Below are 13,517 nucleotides of genomic sequence, written 5' to 3' on the forward strand. Positions count from 1 at the left end.
GGCTGATAATGTTCACTTTACCGTTGGGAGTGTACACCACGTCGTCCAGTAGCCGAACCTCCATCATTCCAGTTGCCTGGTTCATCCCACGCAGTAGTACAAAACCACAGACAGACGCATGCTCAGTAGTGCCGTTAGCAAAGGCGAGACGACTTGCACTGTCCTCACGTATCGTATGGTAGTGAGCAGAGCAAGGTCGCCACATACATTGACCTGGGATCCAGAATCGAGGATCCACTCGACCGCATCGCATTGAATACCTTAATTGTGGGCAACTGCATTGACTTGCCATGATCTGGTTGATCCATCGCAGGGTGGACCAGCAAATCGACGTGGAGAACGCCGAGGTGACACATAACGTCTACGATTACCATCACGGTAACCATGCTCATCATAACTTCTGCCACCACTACGAGGAGGTGAAGGACCACGCTCACGAAGGGTGGCCCATCACCCCACTGCTGCTGCTGGGGCAGCTGCGGTCCATAGCGACTTGGTGAGTCATCACGCCACTGCTGTCGTGGCTGAGGTCCATAATGACTGGGTGGTCCACGAGGTGGCGAGCTCAAACGTCCACCCCAACTCGGTGGAGGTGACGAACGGCGTCTCGGTGGCCCCCACGGCAACGCATCAGTGCGTCCACGAGGTGGCGATCTGCCACGCCAACCTTGCATACCAGGTGGTGGCCGACTGCGTCCTCGATTGAAGTACATAGGCTCATCACGAAGTGGCGAACGTCCACGTACTTCACGTCCGTACTGACGTCCTTGCTGATATGGACTCGGTTGCATCTGATTCCCATATCTTTCGTCATGTCCTTGGCTTCTGAGTATGTCCGAATGGATCCCTTGAATGCCATCTCCGCGCACGAGCGGACCCCCTTGTGATTCACCCTTGTTGCGCTTCGGCTTAGGCAAAGGTTCAACATTCGACACGCCCTTCAGCTCTTGACTGATATGGAGCAGTATCTTCTGCCAGGTAGGTACTGATCCTTGAGAGTGGACGCCCTCTCACTGGTGTTGTACAGCGTCCGTCACAAGTATCTGCACTGCTTGTTGAGCTGCAACATCAGCTAGAACAGGTACTGCAGGCGGCTTCTCTTCCAACTCCAATTGTTGCGAGGTAGCCAAAGTACCATTGGGGAGGTTCAGTCTTGCTTGATCATCGTCATCCGGGCTCGCAGGAGACTTGGGCGAGTACACTGGTGACGCCTCCGCATCGGGTGACGCATTGCCAGTTAGGTCCACAGTCTCCGTGTCACTTGCCTCACACAACAACACTCCATCAGTCAGGCCTTGTGCACCACTCTCACCTTGAACGACTTGCACACGACGAACAGAGCCAACGAGAGAAGCAGGTGGCTTCCTGCTTTGCTTCTTCTCTGTCAGCTTTCTCGCTAGTTCTGCCTTGAGTGGTTTGCCTGTCTGCTCCGTGCATTCAGCGTACCAGTGACCGTCACCACTGCAGTTGGCGCACTGGGTACGCTGCTTCCTGACGGCCACAGCCTTCATTGGCTTGCGTTGCAGCTTGCCGCGCTTGCGATTGTTGCCGTTACTCCTACTTGCACCTTGACCACCAGCGACATAGGCCACCTGCATAGGGCGTGCCACAGCAGTAGCCGGCTTCGACTGCAGCTCGAGCTGGTTGCGCTGGTGTTCAGCCGACCGGAGTCGCTGCAACGCCTCTGTCAACTTCAATGATTTGCGATCATTACTGTTAATCCAGTTGCGTGTTCTCGAGCGAGGTCACGGAACACCAACACGACGTTCGACAACAACAGGCTGGCGTGCTGCCATTCCTTAAACTCGCCCTTGGCCTGACGCAGCATCGTCACCTTGCGCTCGATGTCGTCGACGTACACCGCTACAGACTCGTTCGTCTGCACATCCTTGTCATGAGATCTCGCATCAGGTAATCGGGATTGATTCAGTCGCCAGCCTCGAAGTGCTTGGTAATGTAGGTCCACAGGATAGACGCAGCCTCCATGTTGTCCCTCATCTCATCAATCTTGAATGTGGACCTTAAGTCCACTGACAGCGACAGTACGAGTGCAGAGAACGCCTTGTTCTTTCGTGCGCAGTACCATTCGTTGTACTTGGGTCTGTGGTATCCGAGCGCAGCGTCAAAGTGCTCACCACCGTACGTAATGGCACCAAGTGTGCGTGGCTCAAAGTGTAGCGGCAGTTCGCTGCGCCACGCCTTGTAGTCGGCCTTGGTCACGAGCTTGGGCAGCAGGATGTCCGGAGAGTTCCGCAGTGCCTTGGTGTACTCCGCCAGTTCCTTGTCGTCGTATCTCCCGCCGGGGGAGGTGTAGTCCGTGCCCGCTTCCTCACGTCAGTGCTCGCTTGCTCCACAGACGTCGCGCTGTTCCTCTGTATGGGGCTGCCGTTGGTTTGAGACTTTCGCAGAATGTAAATCTTGAATATTTTTTAAGCAACCTTCGGATGAAAGGTTGACTTTCCGTAATGAGCGAATGAAACGCTCAACCTCGTTGTGCGACAGTGGTGTGTCACCACCCACAGTCGCATTTCCAGCCAATCCTTGCGATCCTTGACTTTGATTCGACGAAACTTCCGCTTGGTCTCTCGAATCGTTGTTGTTCACACCAGCTGACACGCCAGCCGAGTCCTGCGCCCTGATTGGGCCCATAACCTGAGGTAACGCAGGGCACGTCACTGGGCTGCTCTCAAGCTGTTTATCTCTTCTTAGAGGAGGTGCCGTAAGGCAACTGACACTATAGTAGCAGTAGAAGTAAGAGCAGGTAGAAGAAGTACGTTTAACACAGTAAGTACCGGGGCAAAGCTCGACAGGACCGTGGCGTTTTGGTGTGGGGCAGTTGCTTGCTGCAGATAGCAAAAGCCGAAGCGAAACACTGCCACACACCCGAGCGCCAGCGTTCCGCAAAGTAGATTAGTTAATAGTATCTTCTAGTAAGTCTATAGTAGACATTAATAAGGTGCCGTCCACTGCGGCAACACTTGTGCAGTGGCTCACTGCCAACCATGTCTCGATGCATACAAACATCAGTATGTTTGTACTCGGTCCCGCTGCAGTTGCGAAGCCGGAGTGCAGCACAGGTGCGTACGATTGAGAGCAGGATCGGGACTTGTACCGTAGCATGTATCGTAGGGACTTCAACTCACAGGTGTTCATGTGTACATGAGACTGCGCAAAACAAAATGATGCTTACGAACCTAAGTACGAATCGCGATTTAAGCACTCTAAACGAAAGTGGGGCGTCTCCTCTATCTATTGAACCATTATAAGCTACAGAATGTGTAAAAATGAAAAAGTTGTGGTCGCTCAAAAATATAATCTCCATTTATTGGCCTTCGAAATGACGACGATACATTTAGGTGGTTGCTCAATATTTTTCAATTTTAGAGATTCAAGTGTTATTTAAAAGCCCTTGCTAAAAACAATTGAATAAGGACAGTTTTTTCGATGGTAGTTTACAAAAGATGTCACAGTTTCGGTTAAGTGCGAAAATCAATTGGCCTCGATAACTCTAGTACATGTCATGTACTCGAGGGCAACCTGTCTCTATGCCGATGCCGCATGCGTGCCACCTCGGAGTCCAAGTCGGATGATCAGGTCTCGTCGGGTTGCGTGCACATCCAAACAATCATCAATTCCAAATCTCCCGGCAGCCTCTGAAGACACAACTCAGCACTGTACTGTACAATGTTCGGTAATCGTCTCCTCTTCACACTCCTCTCCACCGCTTTAGCGGCGACGACTGCCGCGACGGATTTTTCCAAGCTCCCCGTGTTTTTCTTCCACGGCGTCCGTGGCAACCACTCCAGCGGTGACAACTACGTGGCGAAGCTTTCCGTTGAAGGTCGTACTGTGGTGCCACTGTCATTTTGCGAGACGACGTGCTCCCTGGAGGCAATTGTACTGCAAGTGCCAAAGGCGATAGCTCAGGTCCGTGAAATCGTTGCCAACAGCTCGACATTCGATGACGGCTACATCTTTATCGGGCACTCCCAGGGCGGCTCTATTGAAGTAGAGAAGGTCCCGGACCAGAGATCTGTGGATGATAGGCGCCGAGCAGCGTAATCACCTGAAAGGCAAGACATAGATTAGTAGGGATAAGGAATCTAATCTCACTCTCTCTTTTGCGTAGTTAACCACAAGTGCGCCAGAAGTGCAGCCCGTCCAAGGACAGGGCTTCAATAGGTCTTGAGCCCAAAGGACCAGAGCCACAGATGAGGCCATCGGCGATGGCGCGCCAGCGCCGACGTCGACAGTGCCCGTTGCCAGTCGCGAAAGGACCGGCATGGCCGACGACACAGAAGAGATGAGCACCGCCGTGGCCCACGAAAGGGGTAGCGGCAACAACGCCGACGCTAATGCGCCGGCGACCGGGGGAACCGCCGCAGAGCTGATGACGCTCTTGCGGGGCGTAGCGGGACAACTGGAACGGCTTGAGGAGTCGCAGACCAAGCTGAAAGAGTCGCATGAGAAGCTTGAGAAGCAGTTGGACGATCAAGATACAAGGCGTGCGCGCCTGAATCGCCCTTCGACACCACCCATGAACTCTAGTCTGTTTGCGTCTGGACTGGGCCGCGGGACAAGAATGCATATCGACTCGTTAGGTGGGTCGCCACAGACGCCGCTCACAGTGACGCCGCGTAGGCCAGCTGCTGCACCACAGTACTTCGGACACCAGCAGCCTGGCTACGGCATGCCAATGTCTGAGTTGCAGCGCCTGTACGCCGCAGCGCAAGGAGCGCAGCCGGCAGCACCAGCACCAGCACCAGCGCCACCACGAGATGGTCGGGCACAGGCTGGAGGCGAGCATTTCCAGCAGCAGAATCTAGGACTCCGCTACCCGGACGCGAGACAGAAGAAGCTAGCAATTAGGCCATTCGACGGCAAGGAGTTGTACGTGGGACTCGGATCCGGATTCCTCGAGTGGGGTCGACGCTTCGAGAGACAAGTTGCGTTGGCGCAGTCGGCATGTGGGTTCGCGTGGCCGGAAGATGTGAAGGTGGATTTGCTGGGGCATTACCTAGCGGGGACTGCAGAAAGGTACTATAACAAGCAAGTAGATGCCTGGTGGACACAGCTGCCCACACTGCAATACGTCATAGAGAGGAGAGGATGCTCGAGACGTTCAAGACCAACATCACCCCTGCGCAAGCAATGAAGTTGCTCACTGCGCCGAAGGAAGGCAAGAGATCGTGGCCCGAACACTATATGTACTTGGTCGCCGTATCAGAGACATGCGGTGGCGGGGCAGACTACCTTGTGCTGAACAACATCGTGCAGTACGCGTCCGCGGACTTGCGTACAGTGCTAATGGCCAAGGTAGATGGGACAAGAGCGGACTACTTGCAGCAGGCTGAGGAGTTGGCACACTTCGCGCAAGCCTGGGAATTAGAACCTGCCAAGCACAAGAATCTCGGCAGAGAAGTCGTGGGCGCCGCGGCTGAGCGCCGCGGCAAGGAGACACGCACCTGCCATGAGTGCGGGAAAGTTGGACATCTGCGCGCAGCATGTCCTGAGCGGACGCGAGGGGGCGGCAGGAAGCCCGACCTCACGCTGTCTGTAGGAGAAACGTCGGACGAGTCCGACGTGATGTGGATCTTGGACAGCGGGTCCAGTCGGCACTTCGTGAGCGATGCGTCGTGGCTGGATGACGTCGAGGAGTACTTGGACGAGTGTGTACAGCCAGACGGAAATCCACTCAAGATCAGTAAGAAAGGGACTCTCACGCTGCGCGTCATGGCGAGCGGGACGGAGCAGATCGTGAAGCTCATGGACGTGTATTACGCCGAGAACGTTGTGCACAACTTGATCTCCTACGGCCAACTTGACAAGAAGGGGTATACGCTGACATACCGAGACGGACGACGCGTCGTTGCCGGTGTAGACGGAGGGCGAGTAGCATTTGACGTGGATCTGCGGCATGGCGTGCTAGTCGTGCCTGCCGTCGTAAAGCGGAAAGGAGGAGCCCCATCGGGAGTAATCATGGCGGCTCTTGATCAGGCTGAGGCTGAGGCCGAAATGGGGTCGGGTGACGTGCAGAAGGACACGTTGGTGGAGTTCCACAAGAGGTTTGGACACTTAAGCTACGACGCAGTTGAGAAACTTGCACGGGACTCGAGCTCGGGCATCGTCATCACGGACCATCGCCGCGTCAACTGCTTAACCTGCGCGCAGGGGAAACAGACGAAGAACCGGCAGTCGCAGAAAGATACTGGGGACCACTCGCCGATTGATCGAGTTGGTGGAGTAATCTGCTCGGACCTGAAGGGTCCGATGACGCCGCGAGATCGTCTCAATAACCGCTACATGATAAACTTCGTCGATCATAAGAGCAATTACTGCAGAGTGTTCCTGGCGCTAACGAAAGATGCTGCCGCCAAGCAGTTCGAGCATTTCCTCACGTGCTTTGAGAAGCGTTTCGACTGCAGGATTCATGTACTGAGGACGGACTCGGGTGGAGAGTACCAAAACGTAGACTTGTTCTGCAAGAAGACCGGCGTAGTGCGTCAGCGGAGCGAGGCCAGAAATCAGGTCAGCAACGGGAAGGCTGAGCGCATGCATCGGACCATAATGAACATGGCACGGTGCATGATCTTCGCCTGTGGACTGCCATTAAACTTTTGGGGAGATGCTGTACAGTACGCGGCCTACATTCTGAATAGGTCGCCGACTAACTCGAACCCGGGCAGAGCTTCGCCGCTGAAGATAGTGACGAAGCAGACACCGGCACTAGGCGAGATCGTCGTTTTTGGCTCCCCGTGTACTGTGTATAGAGACCCGCGGAACAAGAATTTCTCGCGGCGTGCTCAGCACGGCATGATCGTCGGGATTGGAGAAGAAACGAAAGGATACAGAGTTTACCTGCCAAAGGACCGCATGGTAGTCACAACACAACACGTGAAGAACATTGAGACGCTTAACAAGACCCAGAACGAGCAAGTGCAGCGGCTGTACCTGCAGGGTGATGACAGTGCTGTCGTGGATGAGTCCACGAGTGGATCTGCGAGCGCCGCTGAGGCGGCCACCACTGAGAGCGCGTCGGCTGGGAGCGGACGCGGGAAAAAAGGAAAGAAGCGATCCAAGCAGAAGAAAAACTGGCAGCAAGAACGTCACGAGACACTTTCGGTCGCAAGAAAGGCTGCGGAGAACACGGACGAGTCCGTGCAGCAGGAGGAGCCAGAAACCAGAGTGGTAAACAACGTGATGGAGGTAGATCCGAGGAACTACCGAGAGGCAATGCGCAGCCAGTGGCGTGAGAAATGGATGAAAGCCATGAAAGAGGAGCTCGAAGCACTCGAGGAAAATGGAGTGTGGAAGGTCACGCGACTGCCCAGTGGGGCGCGTGCACTGCATACAAAATGGGTTTTAAAGACGAAAAGAGATGCTGCAGGATTCATCGAACGGCTGAAGGCACGGCTCGTGGCCTGCGGGAATGAGCAAGAGTTCGGTGTGAACTATGGGATCACCTTTGCCGCGGTGATCGACATGTGCAGTGTGAAGCTAATCCTGTGCTTGGCCAGGAAGTGGAGAGTCCCAGCAAGACACGGGGATGTACCAAACGCCTACGTCAAGGCGGAGAAGGAGCCGGAACTGGACATCTACATTCGCCTGCCGCAGGGAATGGTCATATCGGAGGAAATTAAGAAGCAGCTGAGCGCCACGAGTGACGACGAGCTGGTCCTCGAGCTGAAAAAGGCGCTGTATGGATTAAAGCAGGCTGGGCGACTCTGGAGCAAGCTCCTCCACCAGAAGCTAGTAGACTTGGGATTCGAACAGAGCCTGACGGACATGTGCGTTTACTATCGACGGAAGCAAGGAGTGCTGGTCGTCGTAGGCGTCTATGTGGACGACCTGCTGGTCACCGGCACGGACCAAGACGCGGTGAATGCGTTCTTTGGCTGTGATCGAAGAAATGGACGACCACAAGGTCAAGCGCTACATCAGCACGGCTGGTCTCCAGAATGGTCAGTTTATCGGACCGGACAAGGTGGAAGTCTCAATCAAAAACGGCGCACCGTTCCTTTCCGCACTGGTTCCGCAGACCATGTTCAACTACAGCGCCTACTGCCCGGAAGATTTCTACGGCAAGATGCAGAAGGACTACGTGCTTTACTCGATCGAGAACCCTGACGCCCAGTACACATACTCGCAGTTCAACGTCAACCGCTGGCCTCAGTTTGGCAGCTTCTCCACTGCCAACTTCTTCCTCCCTGTTTACAACAACGTGAACCACTGCCTGCCGGGGGACAACCAATGCATTTCTGACCAGAAGCGTCGCAAGGCCAATTTCCTAAAGCTGGAGGAGGCTCACTTCTTTGCTTCGCCCGCTGATAACCGTATCATGCCTTGGCAGAGCTCCATCTTCGGCCGGTACTCGGAGGTGGACACGATCGATGAGATCGAGACCAAATTAATGAACCTGACCATTGTCAACATGAACGAGACCCTTGAATACACGTCGGACACCTTCGACCTGAAGACACTAGACCAACGCGGTGGCCTCTTCCTCCACGAGGTTGCTAACATTTCTCACAGCTGCTGGCGTGGAGACGACGGCAACTGCAAGTGGGAGCCGCTGTACAACGACCACCTGTACGCTGTGCTGCACTAAAGTGCCGCTCTACGAGTAGTATCTTATTTGACTACTTAGTGGTAGCAGGGCTCGAAAAAAATAAAAATGCCACGCTATTAATAGCGCGGGGGAAGATCGGATTTTACTGAAAGCGCGGCCTTATTATAGCGAAGGCTGAGATTTTCGGCAACTCAACGTCAGTGAGGGCCTCACTGAGGACGCAAGGTTTGCATGTTTGGAGTCCAAGGATAAAAGTGCTTGCGAATCCAGCTTGGACTGTCCAGCTTGGAACAAATCACTCGACTCCAAGTCGTGTGATTTGTTTTTAAGCTCTTTTTTAAAAAAAATAATTCCAGGTATACTGTACAGTAATACAAAGTGGTTAGGCGGCCCTGAAAAATCTGAAAGAGTTAAAAGAGAGTTGAAAGAGTTCAATTCGCCAGTCGGTTTTGAGTAAGAATATCAACGAAGGGATCATCATCTGGTAACCAAAACTGATATGGTCACTCTTTTGTCGTACATTTCCCAAAATAAAGCAAAAGGTGGTGGAATTCAGAATTACATACTACTTGTTCTTACTACGTAGTAGTAATGAAAGTGATAATATTGAGCTAAAATGGGAAATCAATGACAGCATGCCAGACCCCTCCGGACCCCCCTCTCCAACTTGGATATCGTCCGTCGAAGTACATGTAACATGTACTTTACATTGTACATTGTACATGTTACTTCGACGGACGACATTGAGCCAGTCTTCCGCACAACGGATTTTCACCAAGAATCTCTCAGTCGCAAGTCAGCACCATGACCCGTCGTAGTCTCTTTCTCGCCCTCATATCCTGCGTGTTTTCTAGTGTCGCCTCGGCTGCTTCCAGTCTTCCTGTTATCTTCTTCCACGGCGTCTTCAGCACTTATGAGGCCGGAGACAATTTTGTAGCCAACCTGACCGCCGAAGGTCGTACCGTCGTGTCGCTCTCGTTCTGCGATGGGTCATGCTCGACAGAGTCACTCCTGCTCCAGGTGCCCACGGCTGTGGAAACTGTTCGCGAGGTGGTGGCCAACAACTCGGTCTTCAAAGACGGTTATATTTTTATTGATCACTCGCAGGGCGGCCCCATTGCCCGTGCCGTGATTGAAGAAATTGACGATCACAACGTCAAGCGTTTCATTAGTCTGGCTGGTCTTCAGAACGGCCAGTTTATTGGCCCTGACAAGGTTGAGGTCTCCATCGCCAATAAAGCTGTGTTCCTGACCATGCTGGTTCCTCAGACCATGCTCAACTACAGCGCCTACGGTCCTGAGGGGGCGCGGATGGTATTCGAGTGCACGTTGAGGGGTTTTCGAGTGCAGACATTTTTGCCACGAAATGGCGGAATGCCGAGTGCAGATAACACATGGCGATATCGTCGGCTCTATACTTGTCTTGTCCGGTCCATGCTTGTTTGAATTTACTACACTGTCCTTGGGGCCGGATGCAGAGCTCACCAGGATGTAAGAGGAGAAAAATACATGTATTTGTGAGAAGAAAACATGAATGATCCTTGGATCCTGGTTCACTTCCTACACAAGGTACGCTGAGCTCCGCTAGTCCAGCCCTACGCTCACATGCTCAATGCCAACTGTCACTCCTGATCGTCTTAGCTGTTCAAGTCCTGATCGTCGTCGGCGTCACGGTCGACACTGCGGGGATGCGATTCGTGTGTGCTTGCGTGGGCGGCAGCACTCTTCGTAACATCGAGGCCAGTACGTCTTGATTCTACGATCAGCTGCACCAATTCCTGGCACTCTAGGAGGACTTGCTTGCCTCCCTCGAAGTCGACAAGCCATCTATATCTACCACCCCGACTTGAGTAGGCTTGAATTGTGCCAATCATGCTGATGTCTTCCGCCTGCTTATCGTTGCTGCAACATGTAGCTTACATTAGCTACGTCTGAACTAATGAAGGCAGAGCCTTGACGCATCTTCTTCCGTGCTCAAGCCTTAACCTCAGCAGTGCACTCGGTCATTCCCTCAAGTTGAACAAGGGACACTCGGTTTCACACCTTTCGAACAAAAAACTAACGGTGCACTCGATTTTCTGAAAAAAGCACTCGAAATTAATATCGTTCCGTCCTGAGGACTATTACGGCAAGATGCAGAAGGATTATGTGCTCTTCTCGATCGAAAACACTGACTCCCAATACACATACTCGCAGTTCAACGTCAACCGCTGGCCTCAGTTCGGCAGCTTCTCCACTACCAACTTCTTCCTCCCCGTCTACAACAATGTCAACCAGTGTCTGCCTGGCAACGACCAGTGCGTTTACGACAAGCACCGCCGCAAGGCCAACTTTCTCAAGCTGAAGGAGGCTCACTTCTTCACCTCGCCTGCGGATGATGTTATTATGCCTTGGCAAAGCTGCATCTTCGGTCGCTACTCGGAGGTGGACACCATTGAAGAGATTGAAGCCCAATACAATAACCTGACGATTGTGGACATGAAGGATACTCTCGAGTACACAACTGACACTTTCGGTCTCCAGACTCTGGAGAAGCGCGGTGGTCTGTTCCTTTACGAAATAGCCAACGTCTCGCACGGTTGCTGGGCCGCGGACGACAAGGAAACAGGTTGCTCTTGGGCGACTGTGTACGATCAATACATTTATCCGACGCTTGTGTAGGAAAGCGGGATTAATGTTGTGAGACCATCTTAGCCAGGTGTGGCTAGTACCGGATCAGAACTTTAGTTTCAAATTTTAAAACAATTGTCAGAAAAAAGGTTAAATTCGATGGTCCAAAAAATATTCCAGCGGAGCCTCTACAGATTAAAGCCCAAAATATCGGGGATTTCAACAGCATTTTGTGAAAATTACTAGTCAATTTCCGTCATGTTTTTTTTCTTTAGATTCGATCATATTTAGACAAAATTTGACAAATCGCCCAATTTTGTGATGTCACTACACCTTTGCCAGTCCAAACTGGCGGTAGTGTAAACCAAAGTGGAATGAAGTAACTAAAGTAACATTTAAATTTTGAAATTTAAATTAAAAAATAGTATGTAGAGCAACGTGGATTTAGTGTAACGCTAACTGGTGGTTTCGAGCCACTGCCACAACCAGACTTTCATCTCCACGCGCATGCCAAGAGAGCCTAAGCACGGCCTTGCCGCCAGGAAGCGGGTCCTGGACGCTCAGAAGGAAGGCAGGGACTGGATGCTACACCTTTGCCAGTCCAAATCGGCGACAGTGTAAAGCAAAGCGGTGTGAAGTAACTTAAGTGACAAAGAATTTTTAAATTTTTATTTCCAAAAATTGACTTTAGAGCAATGGCGATTTAGTGCAGAGCTAACTGGTGGTCGGCATCAAAATCTCTTCTTCTGGCATCATGCCAACAGAACCAAAGCATGGCCTCGCGGCCCGGACACGCGTTCTCGACGCACACAAGGCTGGGCAGGACTGGGCCTTAGTAGCCTATTGCAACGGAATTCCAGCTACAACGGCTCGGACTATCGTCGAGCGAGGAACCCCGGACATCAAGAAGAGAGGCGGCGCGCGGGCGACAAGCACTAAGTGCACGCCGGAGATGGAGGAGGCCCTCGTAGAATACCTGGAGGATAACTGCCAATACACACTCGTGCAGATGCAGGAGATGCTGCACTTCGACTTTGGAGTTCGTGTCAGCACCTCCACAATAAGTAAGAAATTGTGTGACAAGTTGTATACTGTGAAACAGGTAATAAGCTCTATTTTAATTTATATTTTATTTGTATTGTACTAATGACTAGTGTTTATTGCATAGGTTCGGGTTGAGCCAGAAACATGTAACAACGATGTGAATATCGAAAAGATAAGTGAGTTTGGTGAAGCATTGCTGGCTCATGAGCGCAAGGGGTCTTTCATTGTGTATTACGATGAAACAAATTTTAATTTGTAATGCAAACGTACACATGGCCGAGCTCCAATTGGCCAGCGTGCTGTTGTCAAGCTCCCGCCCTCCAAAGGAGCGAACCTGCAGCTGCAATGCGCCGTGTCACCTGAGGTGGGCCTGGTGCACTACGCTAAACAGAGAGGCAGCATTAAAATGAAGGTCAATGCTGCGTTTGTGGGCGCGGTGTACGAGGCGGTCAAGCACCACGACGTGTACCGCGACCCCTTCGCTGGCAAGACGGTTGTCATTGTCTTAGACAACGCTCCTGCTCATAGCCAGACTGAGGATCTGATTACTGAGCAGGAGGACTTGGAGCTGTTGCGGTTGGCGCCATACTCCCCCATGTGTAACCCGATTGAGGGTACGTTTTACAGACAATTATAGCGTGCACATGTACTAACATTTGTGTCTATTTTACTGTGCGACAGGGTGTTTTAGAGTATTAAAAGCACGCATTAAGGCTTATCTTGCCTTAAGTCATGACGAAATGTTTCTTGCTCCACACGGAGAGAAAAGAGAGCGCCGGATGCAGCTGCTTGAAAACGCTGCAGGGCATAGCTTGCCATGTATGGATCTGCGCTTGTTAACAAGATGGCGCGCCACTGTGCGTTGTCAATGGCGGCAGCTATTCGTAGCGAGCCTATGGAGTACGGCACGAAAAGTTTTGCACTACACTAAATCAACTTTGCATGACAGGCTTTTTCTAAAAAAAATAAGTTTCAAAAATTAAAAAAAAAAATTAATTACGGGACGCTCCACTTTGCTTTACACTGTCGCCGATTTGGACTGGCAAAGGTGTAGAGTGCAATCTAATAAAGATAAATTATATCTTTATGAGACCGCGCAAAACAAAATGATGCTTACGAACCTAAGTACGAATCGCGATTTAAGCACTCTAAACGAAAGTGGGGCGTCTCCTCTATCTATTGAACCATTATAAGCTACAGAATGTGTAAAAATGAAAAAGTTGTGGTCGCTCAAAAATATAATCTCCATTTATGGGCCCTCGAAATGACGATACATTTAGGAGTGCTGTGAGCT

At 51.9% G+C, this 13,517-nt stretch overlaps 2 protein-coding genes across 2 annotated transcripts; both read left to right on the forward strand.

The window, feature by feature from the left end:
- Window positions 1-4,690: 4,690 nt before the first annotated feature.
- PITG_01571 (uncharacterized protein) lies at window positions 4,691-5,263 on the forward strand (the record flags this gene model as incomplete). The annotated part of the gene is made up of 3 exons (XM_002908168.1): window positions 4,691-4,945; window positions 4,997-5,092; window positions 5,180-5,263. The coding sequence occupies 3 exons, from the start codon at window positions 4,691-4,693 to the stop codon at window positions 5,261-5,263; spliced, it is 435 nt and encodes a 144-aa protein (XP_002908214.1).
- A 2,646-nt stretch (window positions 5,264-7,909) lies between these two features.
- PITG_01572 (uncharacterized protein) lies at window positions 7,910-8,483 on the forward strand (the record flags this gene model as incomplete). Its single annotated transcript, XM_002908169.1, has 2 exons — window positions 7,910-8,367; window positions 8,477-8,483. 2 exons carry the CDS (start codon window positions 7,910-7,912, stop codon window positions 8,481-8,483), a joined length of 465 nt encoding a protein of 154 aa, XP_002908215.1.
- Between the last annotated feature and the right edge of the window lie 5,034 nt (window positions 8,484-13,517).

This window comes from Phytophthora infestans, genomic scaffold (genome assembly GCF_000142945.1).
Source record: "Phytophthora infestans T30-4 supercont1.2 genomic scaffold, whole genome shotgun sequence".
Classification (NCBI taxonomy): Eukaryota; Oomycota; class Peronosporomycetes; order Peronosporales; family Peronosporaceae; genus Phytophthora; species Phytophthora infestans.